Source organism: Salvelinus fontinalis, chromosome 7 (assembly GCF_029448725.1).
Source record: "Salvelinus fontinalis isolate EN_2023a chromosome 7, ASM2944872v1, whole genome shotgun sequence".
Lineage (NCBI taxonomy): Eukaryota > Metazoa > Chordata > Actinopteri > Salmoniformes > Salmonidae > Salvelinus > Salvelinus fontinalis.
In genome coordinates, this window is record NC_074671.1 from 44,829,385 (window position 1) to 44,848,956 (window position 19,572).

A 19,572-nucleotide genomic window follows, 5' to 3' on the forward strand; every position below is an offset into this window, starting at 1 on the left:
GCCTCAGAATTTCCACTTCCTGTTTGGATTTTTTCTCAGGTTTTTGCCTGCCATATGAGTTATGTTATACTCACATAAGTTATGTTATACAGACATAATTCAAACAGTTTTAGAAACTTCAAAGTGTTTTATATCTAATACTAATAATAATATGCATATATTAGCAACTATGACTGTGTAGCAGGCCGTTTACTCTGGGCACCTCTGTGCACCTTTCATCCAAGCTACTCAATACTGCCCCTTCAGCCATAAGAAGTTAAATGTTTTACTCATGTCGGCCACGGAGAAGGAGGGGGGGGGGCGTAGTCCTTGTTAGCGGGCCACGTCGGTGGCACTGTATTATCCTCAAAGCAGGCAAAGTAGGTGTTTAGTTTGTCTGGAAGTAAGACTTACGTGTCCGTGACGTGTCTGGTTTTCTATTTGTAGTCCGTGATTGCCTGTAGACCCTGCCACATAAGTCTTGTGTCTGAGCCATTGAATTGCGACTCCACTTTGTCCTTATGCTGACATTTAGCTTGTTTGATTGCCTTGCGGAGGGAATAACTACACTGTTTGTATTCGGCCGTATTCCCGGTCATCTTTCCATTGTTAACCTGTCTAGGATCAGCGTGGCGCTAGCGGCACACCCCCCCCCCCCCACTGAAAAACCAGTGCCGCGAAATTCAAAAAAAATATTTTTTTTAAATATTTAACTTTCACACATTAAAGTCCAATACAGCTAATGAAAGACACAGATCTTGTGAATCCAGCCAACGTGTCCGATTTTTAAAATGTTTTACAGGGAAGACACAATATGTAAAGATGTACATCTATTACCTAAAAACACATTAGCATAATCCACCATCTTTTATTTGTCCACCAACACCAGTAGCCATCACCAATTCGGCTAAACTAAGATATTTATAGCCCCTAACCAACAAAAAAACTCATTAGATGACAGTCTGATAACATATTTATGGTATGGGATAGGTTTTGTTAGAAAAAAGTGCATATTTCAGGTAGATGGCATAGGTTACAATTGCACCCACCGTCACAAATGGAATAGAAAAACTACTTAGAGCAACGTGTTTACCTACTTACTAATCATCAAACATTTCGTAAAAATACACAGCATACACGAATCGAAAGACACAGATCCTGTGAATACAGACAATATTTCAGATTTTCTAAGTGTCTTACAGCGAAAACACAATAAATCGTTATATTAGCTTAGCACATAGCAATTAGCAGCCCAGCATTGATTCTAGCCAAAGTGAGCGATAAAAGTCAACATCGCCAAAATATATTAATTTTTTCACTAACCTTCTCAGAATTCTTCAGATGACACTCCTGTAACATCATATTACACAATCCATATAGAGTTTGATCGAAAATGTTTATATTTAGCCACCAAAATCATGGTTAGACAATGTGAAATGTAGCCAAGCTGGTGAGAAAATGTCCGTGCGCCACTTAGACAGTGATCTACTCTTATACATAAATACTCATAAACGTGACTAAAAAATATAGGGTGGACAGGGATTGATAGACAATTTAATTCTTAATACAATCGCGGAATTACATTTTTTAATTTATCCTTACTTTTCAATACAGTTTGCGCCAAGCGAAGCTACGTCAAAAAACATGGCGTCCTAAGCCACTAACATTTTTCGACAGAAACACGATTTATCATAATAAAAATGTCCTACTTTGAGCTGTTCTTCCATCAGTATCTTGGGCAAAGGATCCTTTCTTGGGAGTAATCGTCTTTTGGTGGAAAGCTGTCCTCTTGCCATGTGGAAATGCCAACTGCGTTCGGGATGAACTGGAAGCGTGCCCAGCAATTCACAGCGTTTCAGAAATAAATGTCCCAAAATCGCACTAAACGGATATAAATTGCTATAAAACGCTTTAAATTAACTACCTTATGATGTTTTTAACTCCCATAACGAGTAGAAACATGACCCGAGTAATATTACTCCCTCCACTAATGCTTGGAACAGGTGCGGGTCGGTGTCCTCTAGGCGCATGACGCACCAAGAAAAGAGTGACTAGCCTCAGGGTTTTTTAATTTGTAGTGCCTGTGAACGCGCAATCGACCCCATTCAAATCGTCATCACGTAAAGGCATCCAGGGGAAGACGTAAGCAGTGTCCATATACTCATAGCAATAACAGTGCCCTTTTAACTGACTCCAGATCAGGGGCCAAAATTTCTGAAATCTGACTCCATGTCAGGGAAATTGCTGTAGAATGGGCTCTGTTCCACTTAGAGACAAAATTTCAACTCCTATAGAAACTATAGACTGTTTTCTATCCAATAATAATAATAATATGCATATTGTACGATCAAGGATTTTGTGGGAAGCCGTTTCAAAAATTACACGATTAGCATAAATAGTCACAACAGCGCCCCCATCCTCAACAGGTTAATTGATTTGATAAAATAGCCATAATCACATTAATGATAGTCACATCAAGACTGAGTGCTCATGGTGGGTCTGGGATTGAAGTAGTGGATCTTTCTAAGGAGGGAGGATTAGTGGGTGGAATATATTGAAGGGATTCTCAAGAGGTGGGTAATGGCTGCCGGTTTAATACATGTACAGTATGCCTTTATTGATGCTATTTGTCTTCACTGCCAACTCTTTGTCTGAGTGCACTCCCTCAGTGCAGCTTCATGCATATTCATGTAGGCAACACACAGTTTGGGTTGAAGATTTTTTTACTAAAGGGTTTTCACTCAAGTTTGAAACCAATTACAAGGGTGTCCTTGGGTATTATAATGCAATTTAGAGATCTAACACTGAGCAGGACAGAACGACAATGGTGTGATTCCATCAGTGTGAGGCTATTTCTCTGAAATGTAATGCACTTCGTGTCTTTACTTAATGATAAGCTAAAGAGGCTTTACCATTTGTCTTTACTTTTTTGGTGGCCTACGAGCATCTCTCTGACGTGTCAAGCCTGCTCAAATACATGGAAGGTGTTTATCACTATCAGACCTGGTAATATAGTATTTGTTTTCTTTAAAATATTTTTCCTGCTTATTTGAACTTGCCTTGCTCAATGGAGACAATTGAATTGTTTTAAAAGCTTAACCTTTCACGCCTCTCTACCCCGGATCCGGGACACCCCCCCCCCCCCCCCCCCCACACACACACTGATAAGCATCGCTAGCATAGCGTCACAATTAAATAGTAGCATCTAAATATCATTAAATCACAAGTCCAAGACACCTAATGAAAGATACAGATCTTGTGAATAAAGCCACCGTTTCAGATTTTTAAAATGTTTTACAGGGAAGACAAAATATGTAAATCTATTAGCTAAACACGTTAGCAAAAGACACCATTTTTCTTTGTCCACCATTTTTTCTCAACACCAGTAGCTATCACCAATTCGGCCAAATAAAGATATCGATAGCCACTAACCAAGAAAAAACCTCATCAGATGACAGTCTGATAACATATTTATGGTATAGGATAGGTTTTGTTAGAAAAATGTGCATATTTCAGGTAGAAATCATAGTTTACAATTGCACCCACCATCACAACTCGACTAGAAAAAATACAGAGCAACGTGTATTACCTAATTACTAATCATAAAACATTTCGTAAAAATACACAGCGTACACTAATTGAAAGACACAGATCCTGTGAATCCAGACAATATTTCAGATTTTCTAAGTGTCTTACAGCGAAAACACAATAAATCGTTATATTACCATAGCACATGTGCAAACATTACCCCAGCATTGATTCACGGCAAAAAGAGCGACAGCATTATCACCACCAAAATGTATTAATTTTTTCACTAACCTTCTCAGAATTCTTCAGATGACACTCCTGTAACATCATATTACAACATACATATAGAGTTTGTTCGAAAATGTGCATATTTAGCCACCAAAATCATGGTTAGACAATGAGAAAAGTAGCCCAGCTGGTCAGAAAATGTCGTGCGCCATATTAGACAGTGATCTAGTCTTATACATAAATACTCTTAAACTTGACAAAAAAATACAGGGTGGACAGCGATTGATAGACAATTTAATTCTTAATACAATCGCTGAATTACATTTTTTTAATTATCCTTACTTTTCAATACAGGTTGCGCCAAGCGAAGCTACACCTAACAAAATGGCGGCATAAGCGTTTAACATTTTGACAGAAACACGATTTATCATCATAAATTGTTCTTACTATGAGCTGTTCTTCCATCAGAATCTTGGGCAATGAATCCTTTCTTGGGTCTAATCGTCTTTTGGTCGAAAGCTGTCCTCTTGCCATGTGGAAATGACCACTAACGTTCGGCATGAACTGGAAACGTGCCCAGCGGTTCAAAGTGTCTCAGAAAGAAATGCCTCAAAATCGCACTAAACGGATATAAATTGCTATAAAATGGTTTCAATTAACTACCTTGTGATGTTTTTAACACCTATAACGAGTAAAAACATGACCGGAGAAATATTACTGGCTAAACAACAGGTTGGAAGGAGGCGAGTCCGACGTCCTTCGTGCGTCAGGCGCAGACAGCAAAAGGAAGTTACTTCCGGTATTTGGTGATTTATAGAGGCCCTGATTGCGCAATCGACTCCATTCAAAGCGTCACCACGTACTGACATCCAGCGGAAGACGTAAGAAGTGTCTGTTTCTCCATAGCATTTACAGGGACCTTTAAACCGACCCCAGATCAGGGGCCAAGATGTCTGAAATCTGACTCCCTGTCATGAAAAGTGCTGTAGAAGGAGTTCTGTTTCACTCAGAGACAAAATTCCAACGGCTATAGAAACTAGAGAGTGTTTTCTATCCAATAATAATAATAATAATATGCATATTGTACGAGCAAGAATTGAGTACTAGGCAGTTTAATCTGTAGAGCAAATTATGCTAATGCGAAACAGCACCCCCTATAGTGGCAAGAGCGTCCATCTGGCACTCCAGACAGAAAACAAGTACTATTTGAACCCAGGTCTGATCACTGTTGATACAGTCATTTTAATTTCTCTTATTGACCCCTCCCCCTTCCCTGCATTCCTATAGGGCTCTCCGTCAGCATCTCCACCTTCAGCCTGGTTGCCATAGCGATCGAGAGGTACAGCGCCATCTGCAACCCGCTGAAGTCGCGGGTGTGGCAGACACGTTCCCATGCCTACCGGGTCATCGCCGCCATCTGGGTGTTGTCGTTGGTCATGATGGTGCCCTACCCAGTGTTCAGCCACCTCAAGTCCTTCCCCAAACCCGACCGAACTACGGGACACATGTGCCGCCTGGAATGGCCAAGGGGTTGGGTGGAACAGACGTGGTGAGTGAGTTTCTGACTGGAGACCTCTAGTGCAGTGGTCAGAACTGGTTTCTGACCGGTCCCTGAGTTTCCTGACGCTAATTAAGTCAGTTCTTGAGTGGTATTTTCAAAGTAAGCAGTTATCAAAGGAACATAGATTGCCAGTCCCTTGTACAAAAAAGAGTCTTGGGTTTGTTCGGTCTGTTTTTATGTTTGATTGCTTTTATTGAATAGATTTGTTTCAAAATAAATTGTTTACCCCCCATTTCTGAACAGGGAAGCAATGAAGCGTTTCGTGCTGTTTTCATTATATTTCACTTATATTAAAAGTAATGCCTTCCCCATGCAAGACTGAACAGAATCGTCATAGCCGGACATTTAGGAGCACCACAGCAACATCTAAGGCAAAGCAATTATATTATTAGGCGGATTTGTTCGCATTGACTCAGGGCTAGCGAAGCAGTTTTAGAAGGTAATTCCACTCTAAAGATTAGTAATATAGCTAGAATAAAGCTCCACTGCCCAAGTATCTGCATCTGCAGTTCAAGGCAAGGCTTTTTCTGTAGAAACTGTTGCTGTTAAGTTTGGGCACAGACGACTATTCATCAATTTGCCCATAAACATACAGAGAGGCTGTGGAGCAGAGCAATTAAAGGAAGATTGACATTCTCCAGGGGTTCTCCCCAGCCTAATACAGCTCTCTCATCTCTCTCCTCCAGACTATACTTCTTATCTTTCACACTAAATAAGCTCTCTCTCTGCAGACCTTACTACTTTAATTGTAGTTGTTTACTGATTGCAGCCTGTTAAAACCTCTCCAGACTTTACTTCTTTTTTTTTACACTACAACCCTAAGAGTCCTTTGGGGATCTACAGTGCATTCTGAAAGTTTTCAGACATCTTGACTTTTTCCACATTTTGTTGCATTACAGCCTTATTCTAAAATTGATTAAACCGTTTCATCCCCCCCCTCATCAATCTACACACAATAACCCATAATAACAAAGCAAAAAAACATATATTTTTAAATAAATAAATAAAAAACGTAAATTTCACATTTACGTAAGTATTCAGACCCTTTACTCAGTACTTTGTTGAAGCACCTTGTGGAAGCTATTACAGCCTCAAGTATTCTTGGGTATGGAGCTACAAACTTGGCACACCTGTATTTGGGGAGTTTCTCCCATTCTTCTCTTCAGATCCTCTCAAGCTCTGTGATTTTGCTGCCCAGCCAAGTCACTCCTGGATTGTCTTGGCTGTGTGCTTAAGGTCGTTGGAAGGTGAACCTTCGCCCCAGTCTGAGGTCCTAAGCACTCTAGAGCAGGCTTTCATCAAGGATCTCTCTTTACTTTGCTCCGTTCATCTTTCCCTTGATCCTGACTAGTCTCCCAGTCCCTGCCGATGAAAAACATCCCCACAGCATGATGCTGCGACCACCATGCTTGACTGTAGCGATGGTGCCAGGTTTCCTTCAGACTTGAGGCTTGGCATTCAGGCCAAAGAGTTTCAATCTTGGTTTCATCAGACCAGATATTCTTGTTTTGCATGGTCTGAGAGTTCTTTAGGGGCCTTTTGGCAAACTCCAAGCGGACTGTCATGTGCCTTTTACTGAAGAGTTGCTTCCGTCTGGCCACTCTACCATAAAGGCCTGATTGGTAGAGTGCTGCAGAGATAGTTGTCCTTCTGAAAGGTTCTCCCATCTCTACAGAGGAACTCTGGAGATCTGTCAGAGTGACCATCGGGCTCTTGGTCACCTCTCTGACCAAGGCCCTACTCCCACGATTCTTCAGTTTGACCCGGCGGCCAAACTTCTTCCATTTCTTTGTGGTTCCAAACTTCTTCCATTTAAGAATGATGGAGGCCACTGTGTTCTTGGGGACCTTCAATGCTGCAGAAAGTTTTGGTTTCCTCGATACAATCATGTCTAGGGGCTCTAAGGACAATTCCTTTGACCTCATGGCTTGGTTTTTGCTCTGACATGCACTGTCAACTGTTGGACCTCACATAGACAGGTGTGTGCCTTTCCAAATCATGTCCAATCAATGTAATTTGCCACAGGTGGAATCAAGTTGTAGAAACATCTTAAGAATGATGAATGGAAAAAGGATGCACCTGAGCTCTATTTCGAGGCTCATCGCAAAGGGCCTGAATATTTTTTTTATATAGATTTGCAAACATTTCTGAGGATTTATTGATATTTCTGAGTATTTTCTGTTATCTAATCCATTTTAAAATAAGGCTGTAACCTAACAAAATGTGGAAAAAGGGAAGGAGTCTGAATAATTTCCGAATGCACTATTTCTCTTAACAATGGCAGGCACAATCATTTTAATCGGATTTATATTTTAATTTGTATTGATATTCAAAAAGTTATCAAAGCAGTGGTGACAGTAGATGTCATCAACAAGCACACACAATATAATACCTATGTAACGGCAGCCTTCCCTCTCTTCACGAGAAGAGAGGGTGTAACAGGGATCGGACCAAGACGCAGCGTAGTTGGTGCTCAACATATTTAATGAAGACAATAAACAGTGAACACTCAACAATTATAAAATAACAAAATGTGGCAAAACGATACAGTCCTAGCTGGTGCAGACAAAACACAGAGACAGGAAACAACCACCCACAATCCCCAACACAAAACAAGCCACCTATATATGATTCCCAATCAGAGACAACACAAAACACCTGCCTCTGATTGAGAACCATATTAGGCCAAACATAGAAACAGACAAACTAGACACACAACATAGAATGCCCACCCAGCTCACGTCCTGACCAACACTAAAACAAGCAAAACACACAAGAACTATGGTCAGAACTTGACAACCTATCATTTTTAAATTATTACAATATACTTCAGAAAAGATGCTATTGAAATATAACTTGTGACCTTAGTACTTTTGTACTTTTGGTGACCTTTTTGAGGCCAAGCATCTTGGTGTAATGGCTAAGGTGTTGGACTGACAGTCACAGGGACTAAGTGACTGAGTCCATAAGAGTCCATTACGGGCTACTCCCCAAATTGGCTATTGAATCAGCGTGTCTAATTATGCTTACTAATGATGCCGGTCATGAAGAATCCTCAAATAATGTGAAACAGAAATATTATAGAGAATAAGGATCAAAGACTAAACAAAAGATTAACCGAAACCTCTAACCTCTAATTACTACCTCTCTGTATGTCCTTCCTTCCTGTCACCTTTTGTCCCCCAATCCCTGATGTGTGAGTACTGATGAAAAGCTTTGAGTATCAGAGGCTGCATTAATGAATGAATGAGTGAATGAGAGTCTAACCTGCTGCAAAGGCTGTTGGGAGATGAAAAATGAACCATCCATGGAGGATGTTCAGAGGAAAACACCCACGCACCCATTAGAATTTCACACAACGCAAAATAAAGGCTTCCTCTCTACTAATTCTCAAATTGTGTGGAATGAACAATAGTGAATTTGTACTTTTTTTGTACAAGGCCAAGTTGATAGTATCCAGATTGATGTGAAGATAATTGGAAAAATGCAATGACCACCATAGAAATTTTATTTTATGACCACAATGATCAAAGTCACTTTTTTCTCTTCCTGTCTGGCTTCCTGTCCCTCTTTCCCTCCGTCTTTCTCTCCCTCTTTCTTTCCCTCCCTTTTTCTCTAATTTTCCCTCTCTTTCCCTCTTTCTTTCTCTCTTTTTTTCTCAGGTACATGCTGTTGCTTTTAATCTTGTTCTTCATCCCTGGGGTTGTGATGATTGTTGCCTATGGACTCATCTCCAGAGAGCTGTACCGGGGGATGAAGTTTGAGTTGGACCAAAACAGAGAGAACAGTGGTGAGACTCCTACACCACATGTATCTCCTGCCATGGAAATGATTGAACATATAATTTGTTTCTTATAAATAGAAAGTTATATAAGTGAAGTTGAGGTTTTGGGTTAGGGATTGGGGTTGGGTTTTTGAAATAGGGTTGTGCTGGGCAGAAGAAATGAGGGTAAGGGCTAGGATTAGGGTTTTTAAAACAGGCAATGATAAGGCTGGGGCCAGAATAAGGGTTTTGCATTCATACAGTAACTATTTTCTCATAAGGGCTGTTTATTTGTGAATGCATGTTCCCCACAATGCAGGCTTATGTCACCAACTCTTTTCTCATTCTATTATTAGTAATGTGCTCTGTCTTCAACCTACACACTTACACTCACCTACACACTTAAACCCAATTCAGACCCACGTACATACTTCCATGTACATTCCACAGCACTGAAGAATGGCGTAAACACCACCATGACCACCAGCAACAACGTCACAGACGATGATGGCTGCTACATCCAGATACCAAAGAAGCCACCGTCCATGGAGCTGTCCACCCTCACCACCCCTACTCCGGCCCCTCCCAAACCCAGAGTGTCTGCCGAGCACCCTCGAAGCAATACCTCGGAGGCTAAACTCTTGGCCAAGAAGCACGTGATCCGCATGCTCATCGTCACTGCCATTCTCTTCTTCCTCTGCTGGATGCCCCTGTACACGGCCAACACGTGGAAGGCATTCCACATCAGCTCAGCCCACCGGCTCCTCTCGGGGGCACCCATCTCGTTCATCCACCTATTGAGCTACACATCGGCGTGCGTCAACCCCGTTATCTATTGTTTTATGAATACACGCTTCCGCAAGGCGTTGCTCACTACCTTTGCCCACAGCCGTCCGCCCTGCTGTCGGCGCCGCCGGGGGATGTGGAACGGCGGGGATGATGAGATGACAGTGACGGGGACTATGGGTCCTTTGTCCATGTCCAAGATCAGCTATACCACAGTGAGCACCGCGGGTACCTACTGATTCTTTGTGAAGGGGGCTAGGGGTACAGTGTCCATATTAGGACAGCCTCATTCTCAGCAGGACTTCTTCCTAATATGGACCCTGTATAGGGGAACACAGGGGGCTGTAGCAGTGGGTGCACAGGTAGTTGTGACCAAGGATGGCAACCGACAGAATGCTTGTGTATTTCTTTGCTTGTTTGCTCCTGATTTCTTCACGTTTTATTGTGTTACATACTGGGATTAAAATTGATTTAATTTAAAAAAAAATGTCAACGATCTACTCAAAGTACTCTGTAAAGTCAAAGTGGAAGAAAATATCTAATGAAAAATAAAACAGTAATATATATTGATTTGATAAATATTCACCCTCCTGAGTCAATAGATGTTAGAAACACCTTTGGCAGCAATTACAACTATGAGTAATCTTGGTTAAGTCTCTAAGAGCTTTGCACACCTGGATTGTACAATATTTGCCCATTTATTATTTTCAGAATTCTTCAAGCTCTGTCAAGTTGTTGGGGATCATGACTAGACAGCAATTTAACGTCTTGCCATACATTGTCAAGCAGATTTAAGTCAAAACTGTAACTTGGCCACCCAGGGACATTCACTGTCTTCATAGTAGACAACAGTGTAGATGCAGTGTAGATTTGGCCTTGTGTTATAGGTTATTGTTCCACTGAAAAGTGAATTCCTTTCCCAGTGTTTGGTATAAAGCAGACTTAAGCAGGTTTCCCTCTAGGATTTTGCCTGTGCTCAGCTCCATCCCATTTATTTTTTGTCTTTGCCAATATCAATCATACCTATACCATGATGAAGCCAACACCATGCTTGAAAATAAGGTGGCAGTTAGTCAATGAGGTGTTTTGTTGGATTTACCCCAAACATAAGGGTTTGCATTTAGGTCAAAAAGTGTATTCCTGTGCTGTGTTTTTTTTCAGTATTACTTTAGTGCCTTGTTGCATACGTATGCATGTTTTATTCTGTATGTTTGTATTCTTCTTTTCACGCTGTCATTTAGGTCGTTATTGTGGAGTCACTACAATGTCGTTGATCCATCCTTCGTTTTCTCCCATCACAGCCATTTCAAATCAAATGTATTTATATAGCCCTTCTTACATCAGCTGATATATCAAAGTGCTGTACAGAAACCCAGCCTAAAACCCCAAACAGCAAGCAATGCAGGTGTAGAAGCACAGTGGCTAGGAAAAACTCCTTAGAAAGGCCAAAACTTAGGAAGGAACCTAGAGAGGAACCAGGCTATGAGGGGTGGCCAGTCCTCTTCTGGCTGTGCTGGGTGGAGATTATAACAGAACATGGCCAAGATGTTGAAATGTCCATAAGTTACCAGCATGGTCAAATAATAATAATCACAGTAGTTGTCGAGGGTGCAGCAAGTCAGCACCTCAGGAGTAAATGTCAGTTGGCTTTTCATAGCCGATCATTAAGAGTATCTCTACCGCTCCTGCAGTCTCTAGAGAGTTGAAAACAGCAGGTCTGGGACAGGTAGCACGTCCGGTGAACAGGTCAGGGTTCCATAGCCGCAGGCAGAACAGTTGAAACTGGAGCAGCAGCACGGCCAGGTGGACTGGGGACAGCAAGGAGTCACCATGCCAGCTAATCCTGAGGCATGGTCCTAGGGCTCAGGTCCTCCGAGAGAGAGAAAGAGAGAATTAGAGAGAGCATAATTAAATTCACACAGGACACAGTGGCTGATACAGCAGATGTTCTGACATTATACACTGCACTCTGAGAAAACTTGATTAAGCTTAATGTCAGACTTGTTATTGTTACCCTTCTATTAATCACTGCCCTTCTTTATGAGGCTTTCGAAAGCTCCCTGGTCTTTGTAGTTGAATCTGTGCTAAATTCAATACTTGACTGAGGGGCCTTACAGATGTTGTATGTATGGGGGACAGAGGAAGGGATAGTCATAAAAAAATAACGCCAACCCCTGTTATTTCACACAGAGTTAGTCCATATATTTAACTGCTGAACTGATTTAGGTTTGCCTAAACAAAGATGGTGAATACTTATGCAACAACTATATTTAGTTATTTAAGTTTTATTCATTTGTACACATTTGTAGAATTCTCTTTTCACTTTAACAATGGAGTATTTTGTGTAGATCAATAACAAAAAAAATACAAGTAATGCCACAAAATGTGAAAAAAATCCAAGAGAGGTGAACATATTTATAGGACTCATTACCTGAACATATAAGGTATTTCAAATTCACGCTCAACAGTTTCCCGTGTGTATCAAGAATGGTCCACCACCCAAAGGACATCCAGCCAACTTGACACTTGACACAACTGTGGGAAGCATTGGAGTCAACATGGGTCAGCATCCCTGTGGAATTCTTTCGACACCTTGTAGTGTCCATGCCCCAAAGAGTTGAGGGTGTTCTGAGGGCAAAAGGGGGTGCAACTCAATATTAGGAAGGTGTTCCTAATGTTTTATACACTCAGTGTAGGAGTTGTCTGATTACTCATCCTGAATTTAATTTTGCTGGTCTATCAATCCCTCCGTACATCAGTCTGAACCTACTACTCTAGAAGTCGTTTGTGCTGACGTGAAGATATGTATAGGCCCAACCCATCGGTTTCTAGGACCAACCAGAACGGTTTGACTTTGTTCGCATTTAAGAAGGCAAAATTCCGAAACTTTAGTGGGTGTGGCATTTGGCCGGAGATGTGGATGGTTAACCAGACAACATAGAAGATCTGTCACCCTAAGACTATTGATACAGTAGCTTGGTGGTTGGTGTCTTATAGCTCCTTACCGGAAATGTACAGTATACAGTATGTTTAAAACTAGTTGGAAAAACAATAATTACACAATAGCACATTTAATTTCAACACAAATTAAATGATTACATATTTCCGTATTTTACCCCCTTTTTCTCCCAATTACGATCTTGTCTTGTCGCTGATACTCCCCAAAGGGCTCGGGAGAGGCGAAGGTCGAGTCATACATCCTCCAAAACATGACTCGCCAAAGTGCACTCCTTAACACCCACTTGCTTAACCTTGAAGCCAGCTGCACCAATGTGTTGGAGGAAACACTGTTGAACTGACGACTGAAGTCAGCCTGCAGGCACCCAGCCCACCACAAAAATCATTAGAGCGTGATGAGCCAAGTAATGCCCCCTCGGCCAAACCCTCCCCTAACCTGGACGACGCTGGGCCAATTGTGCGCCGCTCTATGGGACTCCCGGTCACAGCTGGTTGTGACACAGCCTGTAATGCAGTGCCTTAGACCGCTGCGCCACTCGGGAGGCCCCAAATTGTAACATGTTAAATGCATTCTATTCCGCCTTTGCTTTCACAAACATCTAAAACGCTTGTTTGGAGTGCATTTTTTTTTCCCTAAATACATTTCAAATGTATTGGAAAGAGGTTATCAAGTCCTTTCAAATACATGGAACATGTTACAATTGCAAACGTGTAAATCTTGTGTGAAATATCCGGTAAGGTTTCCCAATATCCGGTAAGGTTTCCCACAGACAGTTATTACCTCCTCTGAAATGCTGTTGAAGCTTTTTATTGAGGGAAGGTACCACAGCCACAGTATATCTACCATCCTCTCGTTGAACATATGAAAAACCATGTTGTACCTGCTGTAGCAAGTATTTGCTTTGTTATTTCAGGGTCAGAAGGAAAATTACTGCTAAAAATATGTTTCAATGTACCTGTTTGCATTGCAAAGTTTCATTTCCATCCATGCATTATGTGATTGGTCTGTGTACCGCAGGTGAACTTGTTCTTTGCTCAATGGTGTTCTGGCTACACATGGTACAGAAAAGCTGTTTTAGTCCAAGTCAACCTTCATGCTTGAGTTTCTCTGCAGTGTACTCTGCATGTCCTCACCCACCAGCCGTAGCAGAGGCAAATTGATCGTGCTCAGCTTTAGACATGCTCAAAACATGCATTTTATGGTTATAGATAAACAGCTGTATTTTGGAGAGCTCCTGCAATGCGTATCTCATTGCTTCCTCATCTTAAAATTGTTTACAAATAGCTGTATACTGATATATCTCTGTATTATTGACTGTGCCATGGTACGGACTAAATCCTCCTTTTAGTGTGTGGTAATACACTATACTTTCCAACAATCCACAGTGTAGCAAAGATCTGACACCATTTAGATTATGCTGCTTTACGGTGTCCATATTAGGACAGCCTCTGTCTTATCAGAACTGCTTAGATTAATCATAACACAGTCAAATTAAGTAATGAACTGATGAAACCCAAAATGTGCAGAAACCCCACACATTACATGCTTATTTATTTCCACGCAAGCGCGCACACACACACACACATACACACACACACACAAAGGATCAGAGCTAAATCCTATGCATGATTACACAATTATACAATTTCAATGCCCTCGCTGTTTCACCTTTACTTTTTCTCCCCTTTGGAAATGAAAATAGGCCTCTTTCCATGTCCTAACCTTAGCCCCTTAGACCTTTTCTCTCTCAGCAGAGAGGCGTTGAATATATGAATGGCAATAGAGACACTGCTGTGATGTGCTTATGGTCTGTGTTCAATAACGGTATGTCACAGACTTTAGGGGATTATTTGACACCAATGGGCACATGCATAAACTCGCACATACCTTGTAAAAGACATTGTTCAATCGTAGGTGTCTCTTAATCTTGGTATGACAAATGCCTGGAAGGGAATTCGGTAACACTCTACCTATAGCCTGTTGGTGTAATGCTTTATAAGTATTATGAGCCCTACAATGCATTATAACTGCAGGCTTTGTGGAAAGTGTAACTGGGAATTCATCACTTGGCTGTCTCTCTCTTCGCTGATCAGTGTAGAGTAGCATGCACCATACTTAGTATCGTTTGCTGCTCTCCCTGGCCTCAATTTTACCTTGTTAATCTACAATCTGATCATATTGTTATGATTTTCTGTCCCGGTTCCACAAAGCCAATATCCATTTTAATACTCTGTTTAATTAGTGTTAATCTAAACTTCGTCCTTACACACGATATGAATAGCAAACATATCATTGTGTGGTGTGTCTCTTACTTGTAGTGTCAGCTTCACAAATGTTGTACGTATGAGGACCATAAAGAAGAGGAACAACCATTCACAACAACGTTGTGACTAAAAATCTGTCTTTCTTTAAAAAACATTTTTATTTCTTTATTTTGTTAATTTTTTCCCCAAATTACAAACCTTCCCCTGCCTTTGTAAGAGCAATTGTTTATTGCTAGATATGGTTGGAGCTAAGAGGGCAAAGCCAACAATAACTACAAATAGGATTTTAATGATAATAGGTTCTTATCCTCCAAGATATAAAAACTCAAACACAATTCTCTAATGTAATTGAAGAAATGGCTCGTGGGAATCGGAAATGGGACCGAGAATAAGACCCTGGTGTTAAAATGTCTGTGACTGATTCCAGAAACTCTAAAGTCAACATGGCACCCTTAATGAAAATGTAAAATTGAAATGGACCTAGACAAGGTGAACATGTCACTTGTTCCTGTGAGAGCATTTATTCAGGATAAACTCCATGTCTCTCTTCTTAAATAGGTGTTAAAATAAGAAAAATGCAGGCGCCATGGACAAACAACCTTGGTCTCGCCTCGTTTTCCAGTAATTGTCTTGTATGTTTCAAGGTACCACATGTGGCACCAACTAAATTACCTAGGGGACTTCATTAATTTACAATACATGATTAAACTGCCTTGTTGTCTTTGTTTATCATTTGTTCTTAGTCAGGTGATGCATGCTTTTTATTTAGTTAAGGATCTATTATTTATCTGTTTTTCTTTGCTCTGTTCCTTCTTGTTATTCGCATTGACAGTGTAATGCATGTAATGTAGTCCAAATGAGAACTTGATTCAAGACAGTATTAAATGATAGTGGCTTTACTGATAGTTCATTCAGAGTTAGCTTGGTTTTGCACGACAGTGCCAGTGTGTCTCGGATGGAGGGAGAATGGGAGATGGAAAACTTGATTGAAAAGTAATCTTGCACACAAAACCAGACTGACAATTTATACATCAAGTGACAACTACGTTCTTCATCCAGGACATGCTGCTGTGCAAACCAAAGGGACAAGACAGACCAACACAAATGTCGGACATGCGCAATTGATCACTTCCTGGCTGACGACAAACGGTGACGATTCAATATGCAGAATCGTATGGAAATTAAAGGAAAACGATGGCTGATGTTCTGTGGTCAGAGGCAATAGGATGGCCTCTCACTTTACACGACGCCCACCCACTTAAACACAATTCTGAAAGTATTATCTGAAATCTAATTAACTGCAATTGATTGAATACAGGATAAATGGGAATCTAAATGTGATTTGATGTTTAATTTCTGCCAAATAATAGTAAGCCAACAGCATATTTTCGAAAGATGCTGACATATCATGTGCATTATATGGTTCATTCTGTGGTTCTGTTTACTGGATAAAAGTTTCTGTGCTTAATCTTGGGAAGTCATTTTTACATTATATCAAATGTGTGTTATAGAGAAACAATTTTCATACAATCTTCCCATATTTCGGAGGATTTTGAATTATTGAGATAGGAGTAAGGGCGGATTTCTGTTTGTATTTGGGGTCTTTTGAATCATCCATCATCTTGCTCTCTGGTGAGTAGAGAAAAGCATGATGAATGTTTGAGCCCAAGCTCTAGTGGATTACACACCGTCAACCCATTTTTGGAATGGTAAGGTTATGTTATAGCAAGCCAAATTATACTGGGAAAAAACAAACACAGCATGTAAAGTGTTGGTCCCATGTTTCATGAGCTGAAATAAAATATCCCAGATTTTTTCCATATGCACTAAAAAATTATTTTTCAAAAATATTACACAGAAATTTGTTTACATCCCTGATGGTGAACATTTCTCCTTTGCCAAGATAATCAATCCACCTGACAGATGTGGCATATCAAGAAGCTGATTAAACAGCATGATCATTACACAGTGCAACTTGTGCTGGGGACAATAAAAGGCCACTCTAAAATGTTACATTTTGTCACACAACACAATGCCACAGACATCTCAAATTTTGAGGGAACATGCAATTGGCATGCTGACTGCCAGAGCTGTTGCCAGAGAATTGAATGTTAATTTATCTACCATAAGCCACCTCCAAAGTTGTTTTAATGAATTTGGCAGTACGTCCAACCTGCCTCACAACTGCAGACCACGTGTAACCACGCCAGTACAGGACCTCCATATCTGGCTTCTTCACCTGTAGGATGATCTAAGACCAGCCACCTGGACAGCTGATGAAACTGAGGAGTATTTCTGTCTGTAATAAAGATCTTTTGTAGGGAAAAACTCATTCTGATTGGCTGGGCCTGGCTCCCCAGTGGGTGTGCCTGGCTCTCCAGTGGGAGGGCCTATGTCCTCCCAGGCCCACCCATGGCTGTGCACCTGCCAAGTCATGTGAAATCCATAGATTAGGGCCTAATGCATGTATTTCAATTGACTGATTTCCTTATATGAACTGTAACTCTGTAAAATCATTGAAATTCTTGCATGTTGTGTTTATAATTTTGTTCAGTATATTTCCATTGCAATTTTCAACCATCGACTAGGGGCAACACGAGTGCCTGCTAATTTGGTCGGATCGCAACAAGCTAGGGCGTTAGGGAGGAGGATAAGCTAAAACTTTGCGCTATGGCTCCAAGAAATCACAGGTTCAATCCCAGCGTTAGGCATTTCTTTTGTGTTTAACCCTTTCCCAAACCATAACCATAACCATTTTGAATTAATGCCTAAGCTTAACCCTAATGCCTAAACTTAACCCAGACCTTAACACTTACTCAGTTAATGCCTAAACAAATGTTTCCCTTTTGCGTAGTTTGACTGACAGCTAACAGATGTGGATAAATAAGATACTTTTGTACATGGTTCAATTCTTACTTGGTTGAATCCTTGAAGTCTTTTTCAGACAGAAATAGTTTCTGTGTCTGTGTTGTAAACTGCAACCATCAAGTCTGAACAACTGACTGTCATTAACTTTTGATAGCGTTATACTGCATTTTTTTTCCTGTGTCAATCTGATTTGTCCATGCCAGGCCAGCTTTTGGTGTAAATTATTATCTGTAAATGTTAGTGTCGCCACTTTGCAATGTTTTCAGGATTCTGGTTAGTGTTCCCACTTTGTAATGTTTTCAGGTTTCTGTGTTTATTTGTGTTTCATGTAAAATTATGTTTAAAAAACAATAAATGTTTGGACAACAGATAGGCGCTCTGTCATTAAATGTACATTGTGTTTTTTTGTGTGTGTTTGTCTGTGTGTGTCTCTGTCTGTGTCTGTGTGTGTGTGCATACATACCCACATGTCTGTGACTGTGTGTACCATAGTGTGCATGCATAGACCTACGGGTGAGTACGTGTTCATGGGAATTTGAATTCCACCAGCACTGAACAGTATCTCCTCATTTGATGTAACTTCTCTGGTTGCTGCTACCATAAAACAGGTTCTCTCGTGTGTCCGTTTATAGGCCTGGGAAAGATTTTGCGCGTGGTCAACACTAAATAAAGCTCATTGGTTCACTCTATAGAGGCCAGTCTTTCATGCTAACATCAGGGCCAGGTCTCAAAGCTCCCATTTGACGTGGTACCCCCTCAGGTGAAGGGCATTTACAGTGAGGCAGTGGTCCCGTAAACACTCAGTTTGTACAACTGATGTACAATTAATTTGACAAAACAGACAACACACAATGATTGTGTAAAAAAATGTGTAAAGACAAACTGTTGCATCGCAAAAAGTTGTATCAGTTGTCAGTATCAGTTGTATCACATCCATTGTATCAAATGTGTTTTACGTGAACAGTGTGGCTGAATACAATTTGTGTGGGTGTGCGGGAGAGTGTTAATTAGCAATATTTGTGTGTGTGTGCGTGTGTGTGTGTGTGTGTGTGTGTGTGTGTGTGTGTGTGTGTGTGTGTGTGTGTGTGTGTGTGTGTGTGTGTGTGTGTGTGTGTGTGTGTGTGTGTGTGTGTGTGTGTGTGTGTGTGTGTGTGTGTGTGTGTGTGTAAATGCATGAGATTCCACTTGCTCATCCACACATTGCTCTGACAATAGGAGTCTTCAGAAACGTGATTCTCATTCCATAATGGACCCAATTTTGGTCAATGTTGGAAATGCTTGTTGATTTTCTCTTTCTACTACTTTCTCTTTCCACTGAACGTTTTTTCCTAACACTGACTGGGGAAAAGCTCATTGTTGAATGGAACAGGACTTTCAGAGAGGTACAGTATGGGAGAAGAAGGTATAACAAAACAAAAAAACAATAAAAAACACGAACAGCTTTAGATTTTATTGCCATAGTAACAGACTTTTTTACTCAAAAAACTGGAGCAATATATTTCTAAACGTTATCTATCAAAGACACTGGTCCCATCACAATAAAATCAATTTCCAAGAGAGTGCCAGAGATTATATCGGGATGCAACTAGTCATAGCTTGTCTTTCAGCAGGTGTTTGAAATTATGTTTCGTAATTT

The 19,572-nt window shown here is 40.7% G+C and overlaps 1 protein-coding gene across 1 annotated transcript in view; it reads left to right on the plus strand.

Annotated features, from left to right (window-relative positions):
- The window catches only part of LOC129859510 (cholecystokinin receptor-like), a 45,230-nt gene extending 26,905 nt beyond the window's left edge, over positions 1-18,325 (plus strand). The window contains exons 3-5 of the mRNA XM_055929375.1: positions 5,023-5,284; positions 8,959-9,086; positions 9,510-18,325. Coding sequence (XP_055785350.1) covers positions 5,023-5,284; positions 8,959-9,086; positions 9,510-10,084 — 965 coding nt within the window. The 3' untranslated portion in view covers positions 10,085-18,325. The remainder of the gene's footprint in view (positions 1-5,022; positions 5,285-8,958; positions 9,087-9,509) is intronic.
- Positions 18,326-19,572: the final 1,247 nt, after the last annotated feature.